Source organism: Stegodyphus dumicola, chromosome 2 (assembly GCF_044657685.1).
Source record: "Stegodyphus dumicola isolate Sdum_Otavi_A_Nest chromosome 2, ASM4465768v1".
NCBI classification, from domain to species: domain Eukaryota; kingdom Metazoa; phylum Arthropoda; class Arachnida; order Araneae; family Eresidae; genus Stegodyphus; species Stegodyphus dumicola.
In genome coordinates this window covers 276,138,864-276,165,868 of record NC_140769.1, presented here as the reverse complement: position 1 = coordinate 276,165,868, position 27,005 = coordinate 276,138,864, and the positions used below count along the sequence as shown (strand labels likewise).

General features: G+C 33.8%; 1 protein-coding gene across 2 annotated transcripts in view; it reads left to right on the top strand.

Moving 5' to 3' along the window:
• Window positions 1-27,005, top strand: part of LOC118205329 (synaptotagmin-15-like) — a 417,104-nt gene that overhangs the window by 244,614 nt on the left and 145,485 nt on the right. For both annotated transcript variants that reach the window (XM_085812181.1, XM_085812182.1), the window contains exon 3: window positions 23,954-24,102. In XM_085812181.1, coding sequence (XP_085668307.1) covers window positions 23,954-24,102 — 149 coding nt within the window. The remainder of the gene's footprint in view (window positions 1-23,953; window positions 24,103-27,005) is intronic.

Below are 27,005 nucleotides of genomic sequence, written 5' to 3'. Positions count from 1 at the left end.
ACCAAAAGGGACAATTTGGCCTGAAGGACAATTAATTTCCTTTCTGCATTTTGCGTTGAAAACTATAAACGCGAATAACTTTTCAAATTGTTGCCACCGAATATTTACGTCCTATATTATGTTTAAAGAAATTAAATAATGAAGAATCTGTATGAATGTATGCATGTTTCTCGCATTGTAATAAAACAACGGTACCTAGAGCCATCAAAATTTGAATAACGTAATGTTCCATGGAATATGGGCATGTGGAAGACCAAATTTGAAATTTGGAAATTGTTTTATTATCGATTTCCTATTTTGTAAAACTTTAACGAATTTTTTTATTAACAAACTCAAGGATTTGAAAGCGGGCAATGACAACGTTTTACAGAAAAAAAACATTTTTGTCTCCATTGCGCGAGATTGTATGGAAAATTCTGAAGATATGCTTATTTTGAAAGTGTTTTACAATATTGCTGTTGAACTGAATTTTATGCTTTGAGTACGTAGAACATGATGTTTAATAAATTTCAACGTAATTTAAAATCTGAAAGCTTTCAGATTTATATTTTCAATTCTTCTAACTTTACGTTTAGTCGTTTCTATTATCGATTTCAAATTTATAACACTTTAACGATTTTTTTTTTTTTTTTTTTTTTTTTTTTTGTAAATAAACTAGAACTCAGAATTATTTTCTTTGCATTAAAGTAGTAGTATTTAAAGCTTATGAGAATTTAAACAGAACTGCAAGTTCCTTTGCCATACTGTGTAGTGCCTAGTTTTATTACTAATAAACAACAACTCAGTGTTGCCAAAGCAAATTAATTAAATAATATCTCACATTTGCTAGTTAAATTCCATCTAATTTTGCTTTCTTATAAAAATTGACTAAAAGATATGAAATAATATGAAAGAATTCACGTAAAAATAACTAAATTTGTGAATAAAATTTTACATTCCGAAACGCCAAATGATCACGTTTATTTTAAATTCAAATAGCAAAAGTATCACCACTTAATTTTATTACTTAATTGCAATTTTAAGGAGTTAAGAGCTACTGTTACTTCAATTTCCTTTTATGCAAACACAAACATTAAATTCAATTAGTTTTAAATGAATATTTAACCAAAACTTCTATAACAAATTCAATTTACTGCTTGAAATCTAGGTTAAAATTAAATTACTTCCTGAATTTTAAATTCCAGTTTGACGTGAGTGAAACACGTACTTAGTTATTTCTAGGTAATATTTTAAAACTAACTTTAATATACTTTGAATAAATATTTGATTTTATCTGAATGTTTGAGTTTAAAAGGATTAATTTCGCACGAGGAAAAATACGTTCTTCAAACGTTCAAATCAGCAGTCAAAAATTTCTCATTTAAAATAAAGTTTCTTTCTATTTCTCTGCGTATTTAAATAATAAGAAAAATAAAAATTTCATTTACATATTCTGAGACTTCACTTCGTCGTGTAAATTTAATTAACATGTTCTAAAACGTGACATCTTTGTGCATATTTAATGTTATTTATTTAATGTTAAAAAGGGGGGAAAACTGCACTTAAGTTTGAGGAATTTATGGAAGCAATGTTTAAACTAAAATCCTTTCGCTTTTTGTTCAACTTTAAGACTTTAGCGTTGAAAATTGCTATAGAATATTTTTTAGACTAATTTGCTTTGATATAAAATAAAATCGCTTGCTTGGAAAATTTTTTTAACTGTGACTAGATTTCTTTGGAAGTGCAAATTATCGTCTGCTATTTGACGATTTTGTTTTCACGCAAAATGACGCTTTCAAAGAAGCAATGGACGGAAGGCTATGTTAGTGCTCTTTTCGAAGAACATTGATGGCATTTAGTTATTAAAAATGCTGTGAAGGCCATGAGTTTTGGTTTTTTGAAACAATGATACTGTCAGTAAGAAAGAAAAAAGCTGATGTGTACACCGCATAACTTCCTTGCACTAAATATTAAATTATACGCGATTTTCCTTGCATTTCACCTATTAAACTGAATTAAATCTATTTCGTTGATAGTGCATAAACCACAATAGAATAAATCCACTCTTTAAAATTCAATAGATTTATTTACCATAGCGACTAGGTTCCCTTAACAGCGTTATATCTCATTCATTTTATAACTCAGAATGCACAAAAATTATATCATCTGAAGATTTTTCTAATCGTTGCCACATGTTCTATTCAAAGAAACAATTTTTTACAGACGATTTACCGCCGCTTAGCGCATATGTTATTCGTAAACATTCTCCTCTGTCCGAGACAAACTGGCGACAATATTTGCTGCTTTATACCAAACACTTTATTTCCTCGAATTTCATTATAGATATATTTCTCATTCAGTTGATTCAGTTGTGACTTAGCGGCAAGCCAAAACTACTTTCGAGGTGCTCAATCTGAGAACTGAGGGCGGAAATGAGCTAAAGTAGGACTGTCACATATATGAGGCTCTGCCCAGATGGTATAATAGTTAGGGGAGCCGTTTGCGATACCGAAGAGCTTGGGTTCGTATTCCGGAGAAGGTATGGTTGTAAATTGTCTGTCCCTTCACAGGACGTAACGGTGACCGTCTATTAAGTGCCTCCACGATAAAATGGCCTCAGGAGTGGCCAAGGCTGGAAAGGCAAGTGCCCGCCATTCGGGGGGGGAGGGAGAGGAACATATATGAGGCTCAAGGTTTTTGCCAACGATAGGTGCATATGATTCTTTGGCACCTTGAATGTCGTGAGCTTCATAGACCTTATAAGAGATAAACTAACACATTGGGCGGGGCGCGTGTCACCCACATGTCCGCAAGAAGGAGTAGGGACGATCTGGTTTACTTTAACACTGAAACCTATGGCGTTTGTATCACATAATTGTTTTTAATTATTAAATGTGATACGTTGTATAAGTGATGAGATTATGAAAGTCACAGTTTTTCTAAATAAGATTTAATATATCTCTTTAAAGCACTTTTTACAGCATTTTGCGCATTCTTTTCATGCCTAATTCTTGTATAAACATCTTTACTTTGGTAAAACAGTAAAAACTCAAAACTCAAAATTTATGAACTTACGTTTGAGTACTAATAAAGTAAAATTAAATAAGAATGATAGTACAAGAAGCTTTGAAACAAATAAAGCAAAATTTAACAAGATCTGATATTTTTTTCAAGTATATGAGCATTTTCAGACAGTGAATTTTTAAAATTATTATAACATTACAAGGCGATCATTTATTACTTCCTTGTACGGAGCAAAAAGGAAGTATTGTAATCTCGAAAAGTTTCAAGCAGCATATTTCAACGAAAATATCCATTTTGACCGCTATCGAATTAAATTTAACGATGTTTTTGCGTGATATCTGTACGTGAAGACAGAATAAAAGACTCTTTTCTTCCAAAAAATTATAAAACTGCTTTGAAATGAATTCTGAAGAGAATATTTCGTGGCGTCTGTACGAACGTATATACGTACGTACGTATCTCGCATAACTGAAAAAAGAGTAGCCTCGGAACATTGAAATTTTGTATATAGGACTGCTATAACATGTAGATGTGCACCTCGTATATTGGTTGCAGTCGGCCACACCAAACATATATATAAATATATTTATATATATATCCAATTTGTTACTCGACTTAGTGATCTCAGTTTCTTTACTCCTATATGTTTGTAAATTGTACATTTTTTGCTTTAAAAATGATATAATTATGTTGTTCTTATCTTCCGGTTAAGGTTTTTATGCCTTTAGTAAATCTGTATGCAATATTTTTAGAATTATAGACAATTTTAAAGTTGTTTAAGTGCCGCTAAGCCTAATATTTTTTTTGATGGCGGCCATTGCTTGTTTACATTTGAAACAGCAGGATAGTGGATTTGTTGCCAATCTAGAGAAACGTAGTTTCGCAACAACAAAGATAACGCCTTCATTTATTATTGCGAATTAAATAATGCTTAATCATTTCTGGAATTTTTTCGAGGAAATAAGTGTTTAAGATTTACTTAATTTTTAATAATTAGTAATTTTTAATATAGATATTTTGAGTTTTTAGGTATTTTTGCCTTGTCGCGAAGTGAGAACTGAATTAATTGAATGACAAATACTCAATAGTCTGTGAAAAACTGTTTCTTTTTTGTTTTGTTTGCTTAATTTCTTTTATACATCGTTCTAGCTTTATTATAGTATTTGAATAGGACATGTGGCAACGATTAAATAATTCTTTAAATGATATAAATTTTGTGCATTCTGAGTTATAATATGAACGAAATATTAAGTGAACCTAGCACCAGAGTGTCGCTATGGTAAACAAACAGAGTGAATTTGAAAGAATTCATTTATTTTATTGTGGTTTATGTGCCGTCGGCGAAGTAGATTTAATTCAATCCAATAAGTTCAAGTAAATCGCAAGAAAAAATGCGTATAATTTAATATTCCGTATAAGGAAGTCATGTGGCGTACACATCAGATTGTTTGGTCATATGATCATTAATTATTAATATCATAAGATGATTATTTATTTTAGTTCAGAGCATAAACATTTCTCTGTGTAATGAAATTAAATAAATAAATAAATAAAATCTGGAAGCTCTCAGATTTTATGTTACGCTCAAAGAGAAGTTTTTTAACGCTTTGTGTGTTACCTCTATTTATTGAATATCATGTTCTTCGCAAGTAAACCACACGAAATTTATTTCAGCAGCAGTATCACAAAGTATTTGGAAACAGCATATCTTTAGAACTTCTGCGCTGAAGATAAAAATGTTATTTTTCGTGCAGTGTTGCCATTGCTCGCTTTAAACTTGTTGAGTTTCCTAACTAAAAATTCGTTAAATTTGTACAAAATAGGAAATGGATTTCAACAAATTCGAAATTCGACTGTTCGGGTGGAGGATTACGTTATTCAAAATTTGATGGCTCTAGACACCGTCGTTTTTTCACAATGCGAGAAACATACATGTATTCATACAGATTATTAATTATTAAATTTCTTTAAATATAATACAAGGCGATAATATTTGATGACAACAATTTGCAAAGTGAAACGGACGTTTATAATGAAACAGCGAAAAATGCCGTTTCGAAACTTTCTCGGCTGCCGCCCCTTTGGGCTAATAAGTTAAATTCACGGTAAATAAAAAAATCTTATGCAGAACTAGAATTAAATTTAAAAAAAATAATCACTATAAAATGGTAGCACAATCAGTTATTACAGTTTACAATTTTGACATCAGAATAAATGTATCAAAATTATTAAGGTGTTAAAAGTGTTTATCACTGTGATGTATTGTGAAATATAATTGAAATAAAACTCCTTTATAAAAAATATGCTATAATATTCACCTATAATCTTAAAAAAGCAGCGCAATTTAGAATTTTAAGCAAAAACTTTCAAAAATTTATTTTTAGGTATTTTAATATTTTTCACTTATTTACACGAATAAAAAGCATAAAAATTATGAGACAAAATTCTTTGTTTGAAATTTTCTATTAGTTAAGATTTAAAATATTATTTTCTAAAAGAAGTAGTTACGACTTTCCTTAAAGCATAGGAAAAGTTAAATAAATAGCCAGGCTTGAAAGCATGCAACAAATTTGGGTACTATTCGGTTTCGAGGGCCGTAAAAATTCGCCAAACTATTGTTGATGCTAATGCTGCCAAAAATAATTGCGGCAACCCTAATAATTGCTGCAAGAAAGGAAGTATAATAGTAAATAACTATCTAAGATTGATGTTTTAATTTAGATGAAAGGTTAATTTCATATAATACTTTTTTATTATTATAATTTATATGAAAAAGGCTAAACATGACTGAATGGAAGCATAGGAGTCAATAACTATTTCAGATCATTATTATAATTTATATAAAAATTGCTAAACATAACTGAATGGATGCCTGCATCGCTATTTCGCTACCGACTTATCGCTAAAGAATAATTTCAACTCGTTGGTTGTTCAAACGTAATTTTCTATAATGAAAGATGCCTTTTCTTTGAAAATTTTCAGAATCGGAATTCAGAAGTGCAGAATCGCTCACGTATTTGTTTGCCGCTTTTTACAAGGGTAAAAACAATTGGATTTTTGTCAATTTTATTTTACTTTCTATATGAAAATAGGTCGATGTGTACATAGATAAAGTCAAGGGGGTGCGCAGTGCCATTTTTGTGCAATTCTGGGATTTTTTTTTAAAGTGAAAATAAGTCGATGTGCGCGTGGATACCGAGTATGTGCAATTCTTAAAAACGCGTCAAGCAGTGAGTGATTCTGCACTTTACCCAAAATTCTATTGCCGACTTTTTTCATCATGGGCAATTCCCACATTGTTAAATCCAAAGGATATCAAAAAAGGATTTAAAAATTAAACTAGTATTTCAATGGCGTTTTAAGAAATATAGAACTGTATACACTTACGCAATCTGAAACCAGCCGCGTACGGTAGATTTGGCGCGCTGTTAAATGGGCGCGTTTGCTAGATTTGGCGCTTTTGCGCATACATTTTCACTGCAAATTTTTTACGGCCCTCAAAACAGAAGAGTACCCAAATTTGTTATTTGGAGTGTTAATTATGCTTGAAAAATATGCTAAATTTTTAAAAATCAATCTCAATTTCAAAAATAAAAATATCTAAAAATTCTAATTTGTGAAATGAGGTGCTAGAACCAGCTTTTTCTTGACAATTATACACACTGCAAGAGCCAACCACTGTAAGTTTCTGCAAGTCGTCCCTACTCCTCCGGATGTGGTCAAAGTGACAGCCAGGAATGCGTTAGAAGAGAGAGAAAAGCCATTTGGGTTAGTCTATTTCTTATAAGGTCCATTGTGAGCGTATGCTGACGATTCTAAAACAAGTGAGGTTGATCAAAACAACAAATTTTAAATTCTGTGTTTTTCGAAAAGAAAATAATTTAGATTTAATATATGGGTAAATTTACCAAAGAAAAATAACATTAAAAGTTTAAAGTTAACACTTATGCAGAAAAAAAAAAAAAAAAAAAAATCTGATGTGTGCACCACATGACTTCCTTGTACGGAATATTAAATTATACGCATTTTTTCTAGCATTTCATTTAAACGTATTGGATTGAATTAAATCTATTTCGTCGACAGCGCATAAACCACAATAAAATAAATGCACTCTTTAAAATTCACTGTATTTGTTTACCATAGCGACACTCTGGTGCTAGGTTCACTTAATATTTCGTTCATATTATAACTCAGAATGCACAAAATTTATATCATTTGAAGAATTATCTAATTGTTACCACATGTTCTGTTCAAATACTATAATAAACCTAGCCAACAAAACAAAAAGAAACAGTTTTCACAGACTATTCAGTATTTCTCATGCAATTAATTCAGTTCTCACTTCGCGACAAGGCAAAAAACACAAAAACTCAAAATATCTGTATTAAAAATTAAGAAGTAAATCTTAAACACTTAATTCATAGAAAAAATTCCAGAAAGAATTATTCATGATTTAATTCGCAATGATGAATGCGTTATCTTTGTTGTTGTGTAGCTTAGTCTCTCTAGATTGGCAACAAATCTACTATTCTCCTGTTTCAAATGTAAACAAATATGTCCGCCATGTTATTTAAAACTTAACCGCACTTAAACAGCTGTTAAATTGCTGATAATTGTACAAATATTGCTTCCAGATTTTCGAAAGGCATAAAAACTTTAACCGGAATATAATAACAACATAATTCGATCATTTTTAAAGCAAAAAATGCACAATTTACAAACATATAAGAATAACGAAACTGAGATCACCGAGCCGAGTAACAGAGTGGATATATATATAAATATATTTATATACGTTTGGTGCGGCCGATTGCAACCAAAATACGAGGTGCACATCTACATGTTATAGCAGTCCTATATACAAATTTCAACGTTCTGAGCCTACTCCTTTATGAGTTATGCGCGATACGTACGTACGTACATACTGACGCCACGAAAAATTCTCTTCAGAATTAATTTTAAAGCAGTGTTATAATTCTTTTGGAGGAAAAGAGTCTTTTATTCTGTCCTTGCGTACAGATATCACGCAAATACATCGTTAAATTGCATTCGAAAGTGGTTAAAATCGATATTTTTGTTTAAATATGCTACCTGAAACTTTCGCGATTACAATACTTCGTACAAGTAAATAAAAATAATGAGCCTTGCAAAGAATTCAAATAAAATTAACAGAGAAAATTCAAAAAATAACAATAATAGGTAAAATCGATAATTTATTCGACGCTTAATTCAGACCACATTATTATTCTCCAACACCCTTACTCTACTTAATTCCCGAAAATAAAGTTTCCGAAATCGATTTCCTTTCCAACTGTCCAATTTGTTCCTCCTCTTTCCTGAATATTGACCAAAAGGTATTGACAATTTAAGATATTCATTCTGACTCGTGAGAGTGCACTCAAAAGAGGTCAGATAAGAGAATAAAAGTTAGTCTTGTAGAACTCTTAAAATTCGTCTCACCACTCTGTGCATTCTGACTCAGCGAATGGCACTTAAGTTCCATTCTTTATTACATCCGTTAACGACAGAATTTCAATTGCCTGAGAAGGTATTACTTTTTTTAATGTACACTGCGAAAGAAAAGGCGGGACAGTTCCATATTTCCCGTTCTACTGGGCTGATTGGCGAGATTCAACTTGCGTGTTTCATGTCTCGAAAGCGCGACTTGTATATGTATAGATTAATATATAGCATTTTTATAAGCAATAAGATTAATATATAGCATTTTATAAGCAAGGATATGTATTAGATTAATATATAGCATTTTTTTAACATAGGTATTTTGATACAAAATCGGACTTTTCTGAATAACATGCCAATTTCTTTTTCCATATTTCGATTCTACGACTCAAGTTACGCCTAAATATTAAGTTTTGTAAAATTTGGTGCGAAATTTATCTTGGCGCACTTTTTTCAGTTTGCGCCAAGAATAATTCACTTGGCGAACTTCTTAATTTATGGCAGCCTATTTTCTTTGCTTTTTACTTCCTTGTACGAAGCAAAAAGGAAGTATTGTAATCGCGAAAAGCTTCAGGCAGCATATATCAACGAAAATATCCACTTTGACGTCTTTCGAATGCAATTTAACGATGTTTTTGCCTGATATCTGTACGTAAGGACAGAATAAAACACTCTTTTTTTCCAAAAAAATTATAAAACTGCTTTAAAATGAATTCTGAAGAGAATTTTTCGTGGCGTCTGTATGAACGTATGTACGTACGTGTCTCGCATAACTCAAAAACGAGTAGCCTCAGAACCTTGAAATTTTGTATATAGGACTGCTATAACATGTCGATGTGCACCTCGTATTTTGGTTGCGATCGGCAGCACCAAACGTATATAAATATATTTATACATATATCCACTCTGTTACCCGGCTCAGTGATCTCAGTTTCTTTACTCTTATATGTTTGTAAATTGTACATTTTTCCCTTTGAAAATCATTGAATTATGTTGTTTTTATCTTCCGGTTAAGGGTTTTATGCCTTTCGTAAATCTGTATGCAATATTTCTAGAATTATCAACAATTTTAAAATTGTTCAAGTGCCGCTAAATCTAATTTGATGGCGGCCATTGCTCTTGTTTACATTTGAAACAGCTGAGTAGCAGATTTGTTGCCAATCTAGAGAAACTTAGCTTCGCAACAAAGATAACGCCTTCATTTATTATTGCGAATTAAATCATGCTTAATCCTTTCTGGAATGTTTTCGAGGAAATAAGCGTTTAAGATTTACTTCGTAATTTTTCATATAGATATTTTGAGCTTTTATGTATTTTTGCCTTGTCGCAAAGTGAAAACTGAATTAATTGAATGAGAAATACTCAATCGTCTGTGAAAAACTGTTTCTTTTTTGTTTTGTTTGCTTAATTTCTTTTATACATAGTTCTAGCTTTATTATAGTATTTGAATAGAACGTGTGGCAACGATTGGATAATTCTTTAAATGATATACATTTTGTGCATTCTGAGTTATAATAGGAACGAAATGTAATACTGTTAAGTAAACCTAGCGCCAGAGTGTCGCTATGGTAAACAAAGTAAATTTTAAAGAATGCATTTATTCTATTGTGGTTTATGCGCTGTCGGCGAAGTAGGTTTAATTCAATGTAATGAGTTTAAATGAAATGCAAGAAAAAATGCGTATAATTTAATATTCCGCACAAGGAAGTCATGTGGTGTACATATCAGATTTTTTTCATTACATAGGCGAGGGAAAAGTCATCAACGCTCATCGTTCATTCTTTAAAATAATTTTAACAAATTGTGTAAATCACATTTTCGTTATTATCGCTTATACTAAATACGCAAATTTTAAAAGTCGCCAATATGTCAATTCGCGTATACCTTAGGAAATTTTAAATAAAAAATTCGTAATTTTTTGCAGGTATGCTTAGGAATACATCTACTTTAAGATGATAGTAAAAATGTTATAGATCATAATTCAAAATGTTTTCGAAAAATTTGCAAAAATTAATTAAAATACAAATTTTAAAAATAAATCATAAAAAAATGGGCGAATGTTACTTGGAATGAACCTAAATTTCAAAATATGAGAGAAAGAATTAAATAAGTTTAATAATAAAAGAGATATTAATAAGTAGATATCAAACTCAATTACCATGCAATAGCTAAAATTTTGAGAGTTAATTTTTTAAAATTGACTCGTGCGATTGCTAAATTGGCGATTGGCAGTTTAGAATCGAAATATGGAAAATATTCGCATGTCATTTCAGAAAAAGTTCGATTTGTGTCAAAATACCTGAAGTAGAACAATAGTATATATAAATATAATACGTATCCTAAGTCGTGTTTTCGGGACATGAAAAACGAAAGTAGAATTTTGTCAATCGCCCCAGTAGTAGGGAGATATAGTACTGATAAAATATAATGGAGTAGAAGGAAAAGAAATTGCTGAATTCTTCCTTCATAAAACTTCTAACTTTATAAAGTCAGAGCTGTTTTCCATCACGTAAAAATGCTTAAAATTTATATTTTGTAAATGTATAAGTTCGGTAATACTAAATGAATAATAGTAATTCAAAGAAACTATTGCAATATTACGGAAAAAAATTTTTCCTTTAGTCAGCGTTTTAATACCTACACTGGGGGGCCTTTTCTATTCTAGGTTCATTCACTGAAGTGACAAAAGTCATGGGATACCTCCTAATATTTTGTTGGTCCTTCTTTTGCCCGGCGAAGTGCAGCAACTCGACGTGGCATGGACTCAACAAGTCTTTGGAAGTCCCCTGCAGGAATATTGAGCCATGCTGCCTCTATAGACGTCCATAATTGTGAAAGTGTTGACGGTGCAGGGTTTTGGACCTCGAACTGACCTCTCGATGATGTCCCATAAATGTTCGATGGGATTCATGTCCGGCGATTTAAGTGGCCAGATCATTCGCTGGAATTGTCCAGAATGTTCTTCTAACCAATCGCGAACAATTGCGGCCCGGTGACATGGCGCATTGTCATCCATAAAAATCCCATCGTTGTTTGAGTACGTGAAGTCCATGAATGGCTGTAAGTGATCTCCAAGTAGCTGAAGGTATCCATTTCCAGTCAATGATCGGTTCAATTGCACCAGAGGACCGAGTCCATGCGATGTAAAATCAGCCCAGACCATTATGGAACAACCACCAGCTCGAACAGTGCCTTGTTGACAACTTGGGTCCATGGTTTCGTGGGGTCTGCGCCACACTGGAACCCTACCATCAGCTCTTACCAACTGAAATCGTGACTCGTCTGATCAAGCCACGGTTTTCCATTCGTTTAAGGCCAACGGATATGCTCACGAGCCCACGAGAGTCGCTGCAGGCGATGTCGTGCTGCCATTAAAGGCACTGGAGTCGGTCTTCTGCTGGCATAGCCCAAGGAAGACAAATTTCGCCGCACTGTCCTATCGGACACGTCCCTCGTACGTCCCACATTGATTTCTGCGGTTATTTTACGCCGTGTTGCTTGGCTGTGAACATTGACAACTCTACGCAGACGTCGCTGGTCTCGGTCGTTAAGTGCAGGTGGTCGGCCACTGCGCTGTCCATGGTGGGATGTTATGCCTGAAATTAGATACTCTCGGCACACTCTTGACACTGTGGATCTCGGAATGTTGAATTCCCTAACGATATCCGAAATGGAATGACCCATGCGACTAGCTCCAACTACCATTCCGCGTTAATTCTCGTCGTGCGGCCATAATCACGTCAAAGCCTCTTCACATGAATAACTTGAACACAAATGAAAGCCCTGCCAAAGCACTTCGCATTTATACATTTTCTACGCGATAGTACTGCCATCTGTATATTTGCATATTGCTATCCCACGACTTTTGTCACTTCAGTGTATACCTTGATTTGCGAAACTTTGTATTTAGATATATTTGTTTAGAACCAGTGTTCCAGAAAATAAAGCATATATGTAACTTCTTTTGGGAAAACCATACACTGGGGAAACCTGAACAATGGGGTAAGACTGTACTTGTTGATAGAACCTAGAGCAATATTCGTCAAGGAATGTATAGTCGGAATGCAGACGGTGAGAAGTTAAAAGGTAGTCATTTCACTGAAACATTAAAAGAATTAACGCAAGAATGAGAGGAGATGCTTCAGAAAACATTTTGTGAACAGGAATGTAATTGATGTACATGTTCAAAGAAACTGCTCTAAAGATCTTCCGCAAGCTTAACACTTGGACGATAGGGACTATCGAAGCACATTTGCAAAGACACCAGGCATTCCCCGACTATCGCTGGCAACAACGGCGAGCCTGACAATTAGATCTATATTCGTTTCGAAGGGGCATTCGTAGTATAAGCTTTTCATATGATCCCACAGGAAAAAGTCCGAACACGAGAGATCCGGTGATCTTGATGGCCAAGCTAATAGACCACCTCGATCAATCTTTTGCCCTGGAAATCTCGGGGCTCTTATAACCAGCCATCGCCTCTGCCATCTACGGTAGAAAATGCCGTTGGGTGCGAGGACCGATCCTTTTTATACCACTTACAATGCCACCTAGCGGCTCGCCATTTGCGTTCCGCCAATGTATATATATAATAATATATGTAATATATATATATATATAATATTACATATATTATATACATATACACGAACATATATTAGTATATATATATACATGTATATTATATATAATACATATATTATTATATATATACATGTATATTATATATAATACATATATTATTATATATATACATGTATATTATATATAATACATATATTATTATATATATACATGTATATTATATATACATATATTATTATATATGTACAATGGTGGACAAAATTGTGGACACTTTTGGAAATTTTTATGTTTTTGAACTTTGTATGCTTATAGAAAATGTTATGTTTTGCAAAATGTAAACTTGTATATATCATTTTAAAGAGAATTATTACTGAATTCAATACAAAACACAAAATTCAATTACTTGCAATACAAAAAAAGTTATATGTACTTTAATATAAATAAAAAACACAGTTATGAAGTGTTTTGTAATGTCTAGCTTTCCTGGCCAATCACTGTTCCTGTTCTGAGAACCAATCAAATGTTAGTAACTACCAGTAGAAGCTGACATCATGTTTACACTTGAAACAATTCATTATTTTGCTTTGTTCTGTAGAAGGAGGAGGAAATTTTGTAAAAATTTTTAATATTTAGTAAGAATTAATGACATAAAATAAAAGAGTAGATTGGACACCTAGAAAGAGATGTAATATTATTGTGTTACGAGAAAGTGGTCTATCCTAAGCTGAAATTGCAAGGCAGGTGGGTGGTTCAGTGACTACATCTGGAGTCCGAAAGTTTTGTTTACGATATCAGGACATAAATTGAATAAAAAACAAAGAAGGAAAAGGCCGAAAAAGGTGCACTACATCTATTGATGACAGAAGAATAAAAAGACTATGTCTCCAAGACAGAAAAATGTCATCAGCGGCCATCAGAAGTGATCTGAATGATGCTGATGTTTCTGTCAGTTCAAGAACAATTAGGAGAAAATTAACAGATGTTGGACCGAGAGGTAGAATTCCACGAAAAAAAGCCTTACCTTAATTTTCAGCAACGAAAAAGAGACTACAGTGGGCAAAGGAACACATTAATTGGACAGATGACCAGTGGTCACAAGTTATGTGGAGTGATGAAACTAAGATATCATTATTCGGTAGTGATGATAGAAAATATGTAAGACGTAGAATAGGAGAAGAGCTACATCCTGACTGCTTTCAAGCAAATGTGAAGAACCCAGTTAGTGCTATGATTTGATCATGCATGTCAGCAGATGGTATTGGTCGCCTTCATGTCATCCATGGGACACTGAATGCCACCAGAAAATACATTGACACTATTCTGGAACCAAATCTTTTACCTTCCATCAGAGATCTCTTTCCCAACAATGCTTCGTTTATTTTTCAGCAGGATTCTGCTCCTTGCCACACGGCCAAAATATCGAAAGAGTGGTTTCGTTCAAAGAGCAGTAAATTGTTGTCATGGCCAGGAAACAGTCCTGACCTCGATCCTATCGAAAATTTGTGGCACCGTTTGAAAACTCTTGTCCGAATGAGGCGCCCATCAAATAAAAGGGAACTAATTGAGGCTATAATTGTTTCCTGGCATCATGTAATAAGGAAAGAAGAGCTTAAAACTCTTGTCAGCTCAATGAAACGTCGATGTGAAGCTGTAATCAAAAATAAAGCGTACCCTACTAAGTACTGATAACTCACTGCAATCATCACTATATAATGTATATCGATAGCTATTATCGTTTAACTTTTTTGTATTGCAAATAATTGAATTTTGTGTTTCATATTGAATTCAGTAATAAATTCTCTTTAAAATAATATATACAAGTTTGCATTTTGTGAAACGTAACGTTTTCTATAAGCATATAAAGTTCATAAACATAAAAATTTCCAAAAGTGTCCACAATTTTGGCCACCACTGTATATATAATATACATGTCTTTTCAAGTGTTTCAACACCTCTTTAACTCGGGGAGTACGAGTTCCCGCCAAAGTACAATCTAATCGCATTGGCTGTTACACAGTGACATTGTTTCCCCCGCCTATGTCACACGACGAGAGGGATGGCTTTGAAAGACACAGAGGGGATTACAACCCCCTTTTCAAATTTGCTTCGTGATCAAGAGGACAGCATAGCCACAGGTCTGTTTTTTATGTTTCTTTTTTTTTTTTTTTGTGTTTAAAAAAAAGAATTCTTTCTTGGTCTTAGAAAGACCCACGGCGTTTGTTTTCATTTGAATTTAATTTCAGATCTATAAAATTCATAAAGGTTTAATTCTTTAAGCTTGCAGGTCCAGCCAGTACGTTATTGTATAGTTTGACTAATAGCAGACCGATATTTATTTTATTTTAATTTTAATTTTAGCTGTACTTCGGAGTTGCATTTACATTTTTTACTCCTTAATGTGTCATTTTTTGCGGACGCGTCGGGAAATTGGAACAGAGAATTGAAGCTCCAAAAGATTTTTGGGACAATTCATATTATTTAAAACATTTTTTTGCCACACAAGAGCTTCAATTGTCTGTTTCGGCGAAATACGTAATCGTGTTAGCTTGGTTCAACGTCCAACTGAAATTTCCCTTGAAAAGCCAGGTTGGAGGTCAAATTAGGTTAATTTACCATTTTACGCTTTGTAATTTTTATAATTTTTGGAATTTTATGTTTTTCATATGTTTTAATTTTGTTTTAACGTGTTCCGTCGATCGGTTTTTTTATATGTGTTAACTTTTCACTTATCACATCGATAGGTTTTTACTGTATTTTTTGCCATTCACATGTTACCAGCGATTGATTTTAACTGTTTTTATATTCTACTTTTTTATTTCGCGTGTAGCCTAATTTTTCACCCTTCAATGTCATTTTTTTAAAAAAATCCTGCGTTGATTTATTTCTTGGAGCCACAGCTCCTGGTAACTTTTTGGCGAGCTCACTACAATTTTTCTTCTCATTATTTCTTAATTTTTGCAGCATATTGCGCAAAAAAATTTTTAAGACCAACTAGGTCTTACAGCACAATACTTACTAGCTTTTCAATTTTTATATTATTATATGCCATTTGCATTCCTCCCATGTATATGTAAACACATATATACAAGTAATATTCCTCGAATATTGCTTGTATATATATATATATATATAAAATATGCGTTTTATCACCCCGTAAAATTTTGCCCCTTTGTTCAGATTCACCCTGTATACTCCGAACTTTATCAGGAACCCATGGCCCACCAGAGACCGAGCGGTAAAGTCCCTGAGCACTGGTAGTTCGATTCTATGTGAGCATTTTTGCGCCTTATCCCATTTGAAACGTGGCTACAAGTCATAGTGTATTTAAAAGTCCTCCACGAAGGCATTCCTTTCCTTAGGCACGTAACCTTAGCGTTCTTTGCCTCAATAAAACTAAAAAAAAAAAAAAAAAAAAAAAAAAAAACAGGAACGTACAAATTATTGTGCTGTTAAAACGTCTGAATTTTAAGAGTATACTTCAAATTCAGTTTATTTAAAAAAGAAGGTGAAATTTTTTATTTTTAAATAAATCAACAGATTTTATTCTTAAATAAATCAATATTTTCCCATTAGGATAGCGTAACAAATATGTCGTTCTTAAAACGAACAACTCTGTATATTCTGTTATAATGAAATAACCTAAGCTACATACGAAAATTATATTTTGGTCGTTGCTAAATTCATAAGCGCTAAACATGTGTGAAACCTCCTGGCGGAGAGGAATATGTATTACAAAAATGATCTAAAATAACCTTAAAAAAGAAATGCCAAAATCAAAATGGACTCTAAGAAATAATCGTAAACGAAACCAGAGTGTACTCAAGAGTAAACTCCAATAAAGTTCTCCACGAAAAGACAGTATGAAAAATTTTCGCTTTTGGGTAACGAAAAAAGGTAAAGTTTCAGAAGCCATAAATGGTTTTAGAATTTCGCAAAAACAGGCGACGTGTAAAGAGAGAAATGAAAATAAAAACATTCAAAACTCAAAACACCATTGAAAACCAGTGTTAGCGATTCCATTGGAAGTAACGTGACTAAAATGTACTATCCAAACAGATATTCGCTCCTCGAAAGAGGTAAACTAGAAACACTTCAGTTTTTCTCCCCAACGTTTAATACGTGATTTTAATTCTAATAAAAGTATAACCAGAGAATGTTGTTCTGCGTAAAATTCTCTACTGAAAAATCTGCTACTTAATTTTGCATTGTATTGGAAAATGTAAAACGTACAAAGAAGTTGCAGAAATAAATTTATACTGTTGTCACTATACGAAAAGGCATTTACTAGGTCTCTATTTTACGTTTTTTAGCAGCGCGTTAAAGCGTGAGAAGAAAATTGAAATCATTTATGTTATGAAAAAGAAACAAACATTTTTTACTTCCTTGCACGAAGTAAAGGAAGTATAGTTATCTCGAAAAATTTCGGGTATCATATTTCAATGAAAGTATCTATTCTGACCTCTCTCGAATTCATTTGAACGATTGTTTTGCATGACATCTGTACGTGCCGGGGAACTAAAGGATTTTAGGGGGAAAAAAAGGGATTGTAAAAAAAAGGGATTGTAAAATTCAAAAGGGATTGTAAATTTTTTTTTTTTACAATCCCTTTTCAAAAGGGATTCAAAAGGGATTGTAAAATGGATTTAAAATGAATTCGAAAGAGATTTTTTTCGTGACATCTGTACGTACGTACGTACGTACATCTGTATGTATCCCGTATAACTTAAAATCGATTAGGCGTAGCATGTTGAAATTTTTTATGTGGGACTGCTATAACATATAGTTTTGTACCTCCTTACTTACGTCCACTGAAAACTATTGGAAACTGAAGACAGAAATAATTTAATGGTACTTTAATAGATTACATGAAATCTTAGTGATATTTCTTATCCAACTACTTTACAGACCATAATTTTCTGTTATCAAGGAGAAATTGCCGAACAATATTTGAATATTATTTTTCGTACAAATGGAAATAAGATCAATAATAAGGGTGCTCTGATGTTGGATCATTTTTAACTCCAATTTGAGGTTTGTTATTTTAAGCACCGTTCTCGGAATAATTGCACAGTTTTTCAAGCAGAACATCTCTGTATTTACCTTGCGGTCAAATTGATCAAGGATAATGGGACTTAATCCTTCAAAGTACCTTGTTTGCTTTATTCTCTTTCTTCACTTCAACTTCGGAATTGCGTTAATAGCAGAGACAAACGGAAACTCGCTTAGCTGTCAGTTTACTTAGAGGCAGGATAATCGATATTTGGTCATCGAGGTACTCATGGGAATGAAAGAGCTGATTTTTTATCTAATTATGCTTTAAATTTACCCGTCAGCATTACTATTAGCATTCCAAAGTGTTATTGGAATGTGTACTTTTATTATCAGAAACTATTGTTCCGATGCTGGGCTCAGTTTGGACTAAATAAAAAATCTGATATGTGCACCACATGATGTTCTTGTACAGAATATTACATTATACGCATTTTTTCTTGCATTTCATTTAAACTTATTGGATTGAATTAAATGTACTTCGTCGATAGTGCATAAAACACAACAGATTAAATGCACTCTTTAAAATTCAGTATATTTGTTTACCATAGCGACACTCTGGCACTAGGTTCACTAACAGGGTTATATTTCGTTCATATTATAACTCAGAATGCACAAAATTTATACCATTTGAAGAATTATCTAATCGTTGCCACATGTTCTATTCAAATACTATAATAAATTTAGAACGATGTATAACAGAAATTAAGCAAACAAAACAAAAAAGAAACAGTTTTTCACAGACGATTCAGTATTTCTCATTCAATTAATTCAGTTCTCATTTCGCGACAAGGCAAAAATGCATAAAAACTCAAAATAACTGTATTAAAAATTACGAAGTAAATCTTAACACTTATTTCCTCGAAAAAATTCCAGAAAGGATTCAGCATGATTTAATTCGCAATAATATAATAAATGAAGGCGTTATCTTTGTTGTTGCGAAGCTTAGTCACTCTAGATTGGCAACAAATCTGCTATTTTGCTGTTTTAAACGTAAACAAATATGTCCGCCATGTTATTTAAAAATTAGGCTTAACCGCACTTAACCAGCTTTTAAATTGTTGATAATTCTACAAATATTGCGTGCAGATTCACTAAAGGTCTTAACCGGAAGATAAGAACAACATAATTCAATCATTTTTAAAAGCAAAAAATGCACATTTTACAAACATAACAAAAATAAAGAAACTGAGATCACGGAGCTGAGTAACAGAGTGGATATATATGTATACATATATTTATATACTTTTCGGGCGGCCGATTGCAACCAAAATACGAGGTGCACATCTACATGTTGTAAAAGTCCTATATACAAAATTTCAACGTTCTGAGGCTACTGGTTTTTGAGTTATGCGAGGTACATACGTACAGACGTACGCACAAACGCCACGAAAAATTCTCTTGAGAATTAATTTTAAAGCAGTTTTATAATTTTTAAAAAGGAAAAGAGTATTTTATTTTGTCCTTACGTACAGATATCACGCAAAAACATCGTTAAATTGCATTCGATAGCTGTCAAAATGGATATTTTGAAAATGATACTCGAAATATGATACCCGAAATATGATACCCGAAAATATGATACGGTTGAAATATGATACCCGAAATGTTTCGCTATTATAGTCGTTCCTTTTTACTTAGTATAAGGAAGCAGAAAGGTTATTTTGTGGGATTCAGTCTATTTGACTTTTCGACTTCTTGCAAAGACTTGATGATGAACACGACAAGGGAAGGATGTAAATGATTCTTTTATTGAACACAATATTTTACAAACGGACTTACGTACTTACTGACACCGAGTACTTGCGATGAAAAACTTAAACGATAAATTATTACTAAATTTAACCCTTAACTTCCCACTGTTGCATTTCTGCAACATATGATTTATTTTAATTTAATAGACTCAATATTTTTTTTAATTACCTACAAATCACTTATCTAAGAAAAAAAGATTATTGCAACGAAATACATGCTAATTTTGTCACTAGATAGCAACACATTTTTTCCAGAAATCACAATAATTATAAAAATCTCTGTTGCCTCAAGAACTGTGTTTTTGCTATAAAAAAATCCATTATATTTTATGCTTCCTCTTGTTTATTGACGAAAACAATTACCAGCTAAGAAATTTAAACATTTTATGTTCATTTAAAAGTAATTTTGATTTTCTAATGGAAAAAGTTTGAAAGAAATTTGATTTTAATTATATGTTGCAGGTCTGCAACATTGGTCTTTGGTTACCGTTTTAACATGGCCAAAACGCGTATACTAACCGAAGATGAAATTGCTAGATATATGAATAATTTGGACAAATTAAGTGATTTCAGTGAGGATGGTCTTGAATATTCCGCTGATGATATTCATTTTTTACCTGATTGTGTGTCATCTAATGATGATTCGGATAGCGACTGTGCAAAAATGTTGTTTCACAAAATACAATTCAGAATATAAAAAAATCCGATGATGATGATAATAAATTTGATAGAAATATTTCAGTCAGTGTGTGTGTGTCATTATGGCAAAGCCTCGAGAGCTATCTGCCTACGGGGAGGGATGCCTTCGTGGAGGATTTTCTAAGGAAACTGGCTTGTATACAAGTTACACATGGGGAAAACGATCATGCAGCCAGCCCCGTTCGCGGGATTCGAACATTGGACCGAACATTGGAACATTGGACTACCAGTGTTCAGCGACTTTACCACTCGGCCGCTGGTATATTTCAGTCAGAGAACTTTTTTTTAAATTTAACTGTTAAGAATAATAAAACATTGTCAAAGAATATTTTATGGAAAAATCAAAACATTTCATTGATTGAAGAAGTAATAAAATCCCATAGAGATGACACGCTCCCCAGAGAAATTACGGATTTGGACACTACGTACCAATTTTTTCAATATTTATGGACGGAAGAGATCATAAGTAACATTTTTGAAGACAGCAAACGATATGCTATTCAAAAGAATCCAAGTAAGCCTTTGACTATATCAGAGAATGAAATAAATCAATATTTGGGTATTTGCATTTACGCATCTCTAGTTCACCTGCCAAACTATAGAGCATACTGGTCAGAAGAGCTTGGATTTGATCGAATTAAAGAAACAATGAAGAAATCTGAAAATTAAAGAAAATCTAATGAATTTACAAAAATTCAAATCTGAAGTTGCATCATGCTTATGCAAAATGGGATACGATCGAAATGCTAAAAGAGGAAGACCTAGTAATACTTTAATAGAACAAATGTCTCAGACAAAAAGATGCAAAGGGGCTGCTCAATCCGTTCCATGTAAGGACATTCGTAGAGATGGTATAAATCATTGGCCAATATCATCAGAAAAGAATACGGTGCAAGTTTCCAAACTGCAAGAGCTACACTCAAACTGAGTGCGAAAAGTGTAAAGTTATGGGACTTTTTACACAAAGTCAATAACTGCTTTAAAAATTTTCATTGTTTGTAAGGCTAAAGCAATTTATAACAATGAATAATAAAATCCTTAAAAAAAAAAGTTTTGTAATTTTACAGCACTACTGCGCAATGTTGCACTTCTGCAACAAACAAAAAAAAAGACTGAAATTCAATTTAAAACTGCTTAATTTTTTTAAAAAACATTTGTCCCTTTTATTATTACTTAAGAAGTAGCTGATATAATTTTTTCATAGAAATTTAAAAAATTGGGAAGTTAAGGGTTAAAGTTAAGAGAGAACAAAGCTACGCAATTCAGTTTAATCTAACAAGTTGTCTCAACTATACCGGCAGGATAATAATTCGGCGGCAAAAATGCGAAGCCTCTCTTCAAGGTTAACACCTGATAGAAATATTAACGTGTTTTTACAATAGCGATACCACGCTCTGACTAAACGTTTCGCTACATTAGTTTAAATACACTCCTTCACACTAGCTAATATACATCCTGGTGAGGGAAAGCGATTGGAATAAGAAAAAATAGAAAAAGCAAAGAAATTAAAATAGCAATTAGTAAAAATAAATGAAACCTTATAATTTTAAACCTTCTTCAGTGTTTGTGTATTGTTAAGATATAGCGATACATAACTATTAGTCTAAAGTTGTAGAGTTATTAGTATTTTTTAAAGCAGCAGACGTGAAATATGAGCAATGCCCTCGCCGGAACTCGAACTTGGACCTCTCGAATACGCGTCGAGTGTGCTAACCATTACACCACGAAGGCACGCAGAAAGGAAGGACGGGATATATACTCCCACTTTTAACCTCTTCGACGTCCGTAACGCGTCTAGCGCGTTCAAGTGAAACTTCCGCAGGGCGGCCATGACGCGCCTCAAGCGTTCTTCTACATTTTAAAACTTTTAAACATTTAAAACGCTTTCTAAATGTTTACTTGAGTTTTTATTTTGTTTGTTCTAATACCTTCTAGAGGGTCGCACTCATCAGGCATTCTATTTCTAATTGAATTTGCCCCGGGTTTTATGAATATTCGCGCCATTTTGCGTAAGATACAAGACAGTGAGAGATGGCTTCAACGTCTACTCCGCAGAAAAAGAGAAAAAGTGAGGTTGTGAATTTGAAAGACAGGAAGGATATACGTTTGATGAGTGCAGTCCATAATAATTCGATGATGGATACTGGAACACGGAAAAGAACTGTAAAAAAAAAAGTAATTGTAAAAGATTACAACAACCAAATGGGAGAAGCGGACCGCCTGGATCAGATGTTATCAAATAAATTATCCTGCTGTTAGAAATAAGCAGAGATATTATTATTTTTCATCATGCTTTATTTCCTTATAATTTTTCTTAATATAAATTGATATTTATCCACTACGAAAGTCATGTATGGAAAGTTATGATGTACAGAGAAAACAACATTACACGCTACGAAAAACAGACGGCCGCTTGGGGGGGGGATTTCCGCGGACAGGAGAGGACGGCGAAAGGGTTAAAGGGCAACTGGGGATTAGGGGACACAGTCCTGGTGGTGAAGAATCATCATCCACCACCTTTTAGTTCGGTGGTCGCTGTACAGACATTAGTTTTTTTGGGGGGGAGAAGCAGAGGTGCATGAAAAATGAGCAGTGCGCTCGCCGGGATTTGAACCTGGACTCTCTGTCGAATACGTGCCGAGTGTGCTACCGTTACACCACAAAGGCATACATAAAGGAAGGAGTAAATACCTAATAAAGAGCTTTGAGGTCCGGATTATAGATCATTCCGGATTATGGACGTCCGGATTAAAGACTTTGTACTATAGCGCATTTTACATGGCCCAAAGGGAAAAAACTTTCCTTTCTTTTCCTTCCGCAACATGACAGAATACACGAATTTCCCCTAAATGCATAAGGTACATTAATCGCATTCAGATGACGAAATGAGTGTTCGTAGTTTAGCACTTAATTTGATGCAGTTATTGTATTTTAGTCATTATTATTAGACAAAGACGAGCATTGTGCTTCGAAATACTACACATTGAGTTTAAAGTTTTTTTTTTTTTTTTTTTTTTTTTTTTTTTTTTTTTGTGTGTGTGTGTGCTGAGCGTTAAATTGCAGTTTCCAGATACTGTGGCAAACCTACGAGACCATTTCACACTTTAAACTGAAAATATCTATGCCTAAATGTGCATAACATTTACCTGCTGTGTGTTTTATCAATAAATAAATCAAATTTTCACCTTTCATCAGTTACGTAACTTTTGGGGTATCGGGTTCTATTGTACGAAAACTAGAAGAAATTCTTTTTTGCCAAGTCGCTACTTGGCAACAAAGTCAAGAGTAGAAGCTGGCGTTAGGGCCAAAGGAATCAATTAGAGAATTGTAATCATTGCCATGTTTGATATGTATTGATGATACTTGAAAATATCCTGTTACAGAAATATGTTTTCTTTTTGCAGTCAGTCAAGACCAATAGACTTCGTTTTGCCCAGTATTCCTCCGGCTTTGGCGGCACTAGCTAGTCCTGGAGCTGCAGAGACGACCTCGCTATCATCGAGTGAATCTTCGGATATCCCTTTGTGGGCTAGACTAGCCTTGCTAGAGCCTGGTCAGTTCTGTCTCTTTTTGTTTGAATTTTAATGCTTCTCTCATTTTCCTATGAGATAATTATAAAATGATTCGCACCTTTATCTGTTAACCGTTTACATGCCAACGTTCCTTTTTTGGAACACCATGTTTAATATTTTTTTAAAAAATAATCTGTCATGTCTGTCAGTTTGAAAAATTACCGTTTGTTATAGAAAGTATGATCGATTTTTTGACATAAAATTTATTTCTCAAATATGAATATTTTAGCGTAGAAAATTTTCTAAAAATTTGCTTTTTTTTTTTTTTACGATTTTTTACAATACTTAAAAAAACAAATTCAAATTTACCCAAGCATTTCCCCGTCGTACTTGCAAAGGACAACTTTAGTGAGTTAATAAAAGAAATTTAAATAATAACAAAAAATATTTCTTCAAGATTGCCTAAAATTGCAATGTTCCAAAAAAGGAACATTGGCATATAATGATATATAAAATAAGCGATATCACTATATTTTTCTTTATTAGATTTTAAATACATTCATTGCTCATACCTTGTAAACATACCTTTTTTTAGAGGCATTAATGGTATGTCATTTATTTCTGTAGAAAGGAGGGAGCGGAGGAATGGAAGGGGGTATGACCTCTCTCACGAAGGGGGGGGGTAACTGGTTTCAGTTGTATTTCCTGTTTTGAGCTCCTATATCTCCTTGTTTCTTTTGTTAGAAATGACCACATCTGCTTCACACTGTGTGTTTATATTAGGTCTTTCGAAAAGTTCGAGGCCACCAGTGGCCGAGCGGTAAAGTCGCTGAACACTGGTAGTTCGGTCCGAGGTTCAAATCCCGCGAACGGGCTGGTTGCATAGATGTTTTCGTCGTTTCCCTCTATGTGTAACGTGTATACGAGCCAGTTTCCCTTAGAAAGTCCTCCACAAAGGCATCCCTCCCCTTAGGCAGATAGCCTTAGTGTGCTTTGCAGTATTCTCAATAAAACAAACCAATCGAAAAGTTCGAAAAATAAAAATTTGCCGCTTAGATCAAAAGTTGTCTCTGAACTATTATTTTTTATTGGGAATCCAGAGAAACACAAAATATTTTTTGATAACTTTATTTCATCGCGCAGTCTGCTGACAGATTTGTCTAGCAAAGGCTTTAAAGCCATTGGCGAACTGGCAATTTGGTACCAGCAAAAAAGATGAAAACAGCACGAGCCATCAGTTGATTCCAGCGAATGATCTGGCCACCTAGATCGCCCGACATGAATCCCATCGAACATTTATGGGACATCATCGAGAGGTCTCGCATAGCTCTGACTGGGTAGCAGAGTTGCTTGCTGGGCTGCATCGAATTTCATGGCGTACACTAAAGCGCTTTTCAAATCTTTAACATCCGCCATTCGCAGTGCTTTCTGAATTTCAGAGTCGCGGATGCCATCGATGAAATATTGCAGCGACAGGATTTCTCTTTTTTCTGTCAGGAACTCCGAAAAGGCGTGATGTGAGCCTTTCAACATGCGTGGCGAGCTCCTGAAGCGTTTCGGTGGGCTTCTGTTGACGGGATTTTAGTTGAAGCCTGCTGTAGTCTTTTAAACATTTCTCGCCAAAGCGCAGCTCCAATGCGCCGGATATAGCTTCGAAGTCAAGTCTCTGGTTTTCTGGAAGCGTCTGCAAGATGTACGCTGCGTCTGCTCTCAGATAAGCGGCAAGATGACAGGCCTTGGCTTGGGGATCCTATCCATTTGCTTCTGCCACTATAGAAAACTGTGTCTTATATACTTGCCAGGAGGTCTTCCCATCATATGTCGATAGCTTCAGAGAGGGACGAGCAGGCATGGGTAGAAATTTTAAACCATCCGAAGTGCTCCCTGCTGTCGCTACGAATTTCTTTAAAGTGTCAACTTCTTTGGCGACGACAGCAGAAATTCTGTCTTCGATTTGTTGTTCAATATGTCCTTGGACGGCAGAAACTCTTTCTTCAATTTGTTGTTGGAAGGCCGAAACTCTTCCTTCGACTCGTTGCTGAACAGCCGACACTCTATCTTCTATTTCATCTTTGACAGAAGAAAACGTTTCTTCAATTTGCACGACTTTATTTTCGACAGCGCCTATTCTGTCTTCCATAGCCTCAAATTTACTTTCTATTACGCAGGTTATTTCTCTTTTCATTTCGTCTTGACCTGCTTCAATCTTTTCTTTGTACAGCTTTTATGTCTTCTTTAAAAGTTACTTGACCAGCTTCCATTTCCTTTTTAACGGATTCTTCCATCTTTTTCTGACCAGATTTCATCTCATCTTTCTTTTCTTCTTGTCCCGCTTTCATTTCTTGTTGCCCCGTTTTCATTTCCTCTTTAATGCAGCAAAGGCTGATATCAGCTGTTTTAACTGCTCTTCCATCGTTCTTGTGATTGGCATTCAAATCCCACTTCTGACACCTAAAATTGTTGCGTGCGTACAGGTTCATTACGAAATGAATGCAAAAGTGCGATGTAAAACGAAGAAAATATATTATTATCACAACTGATATGATTAAATGTCCTCAAATAATCGTGCAGTATCACAATATATCACAGTAGTATCTTCTAACTACTCAAACATTCAAGAGAACTTAATTCAAAACAGCTAAAGAAAGCTAATCCGCGAATTCGCTACAGTCAACAAGAGCAGTTTTCTAAACAACAACAAACTAAGAAACTACCACGAACTGAGAGGTTTTCCTCCTTTTATAAGATTTTTAAATCGCGTGCGAGAATTTTCTAGTACTTTCTCGAAATCAAAAAGAGATGTTTATTAAATGTTACATGCACGCGCTCTTATATTTTCAATTTTCCGGTTCCGGTTATTCCGCAATAAAACCATTTAATTTATAGTTGAACTAACATTAGCTTTTTTAAATACCAAATTCGTAACAATACGTACAGAAAAATC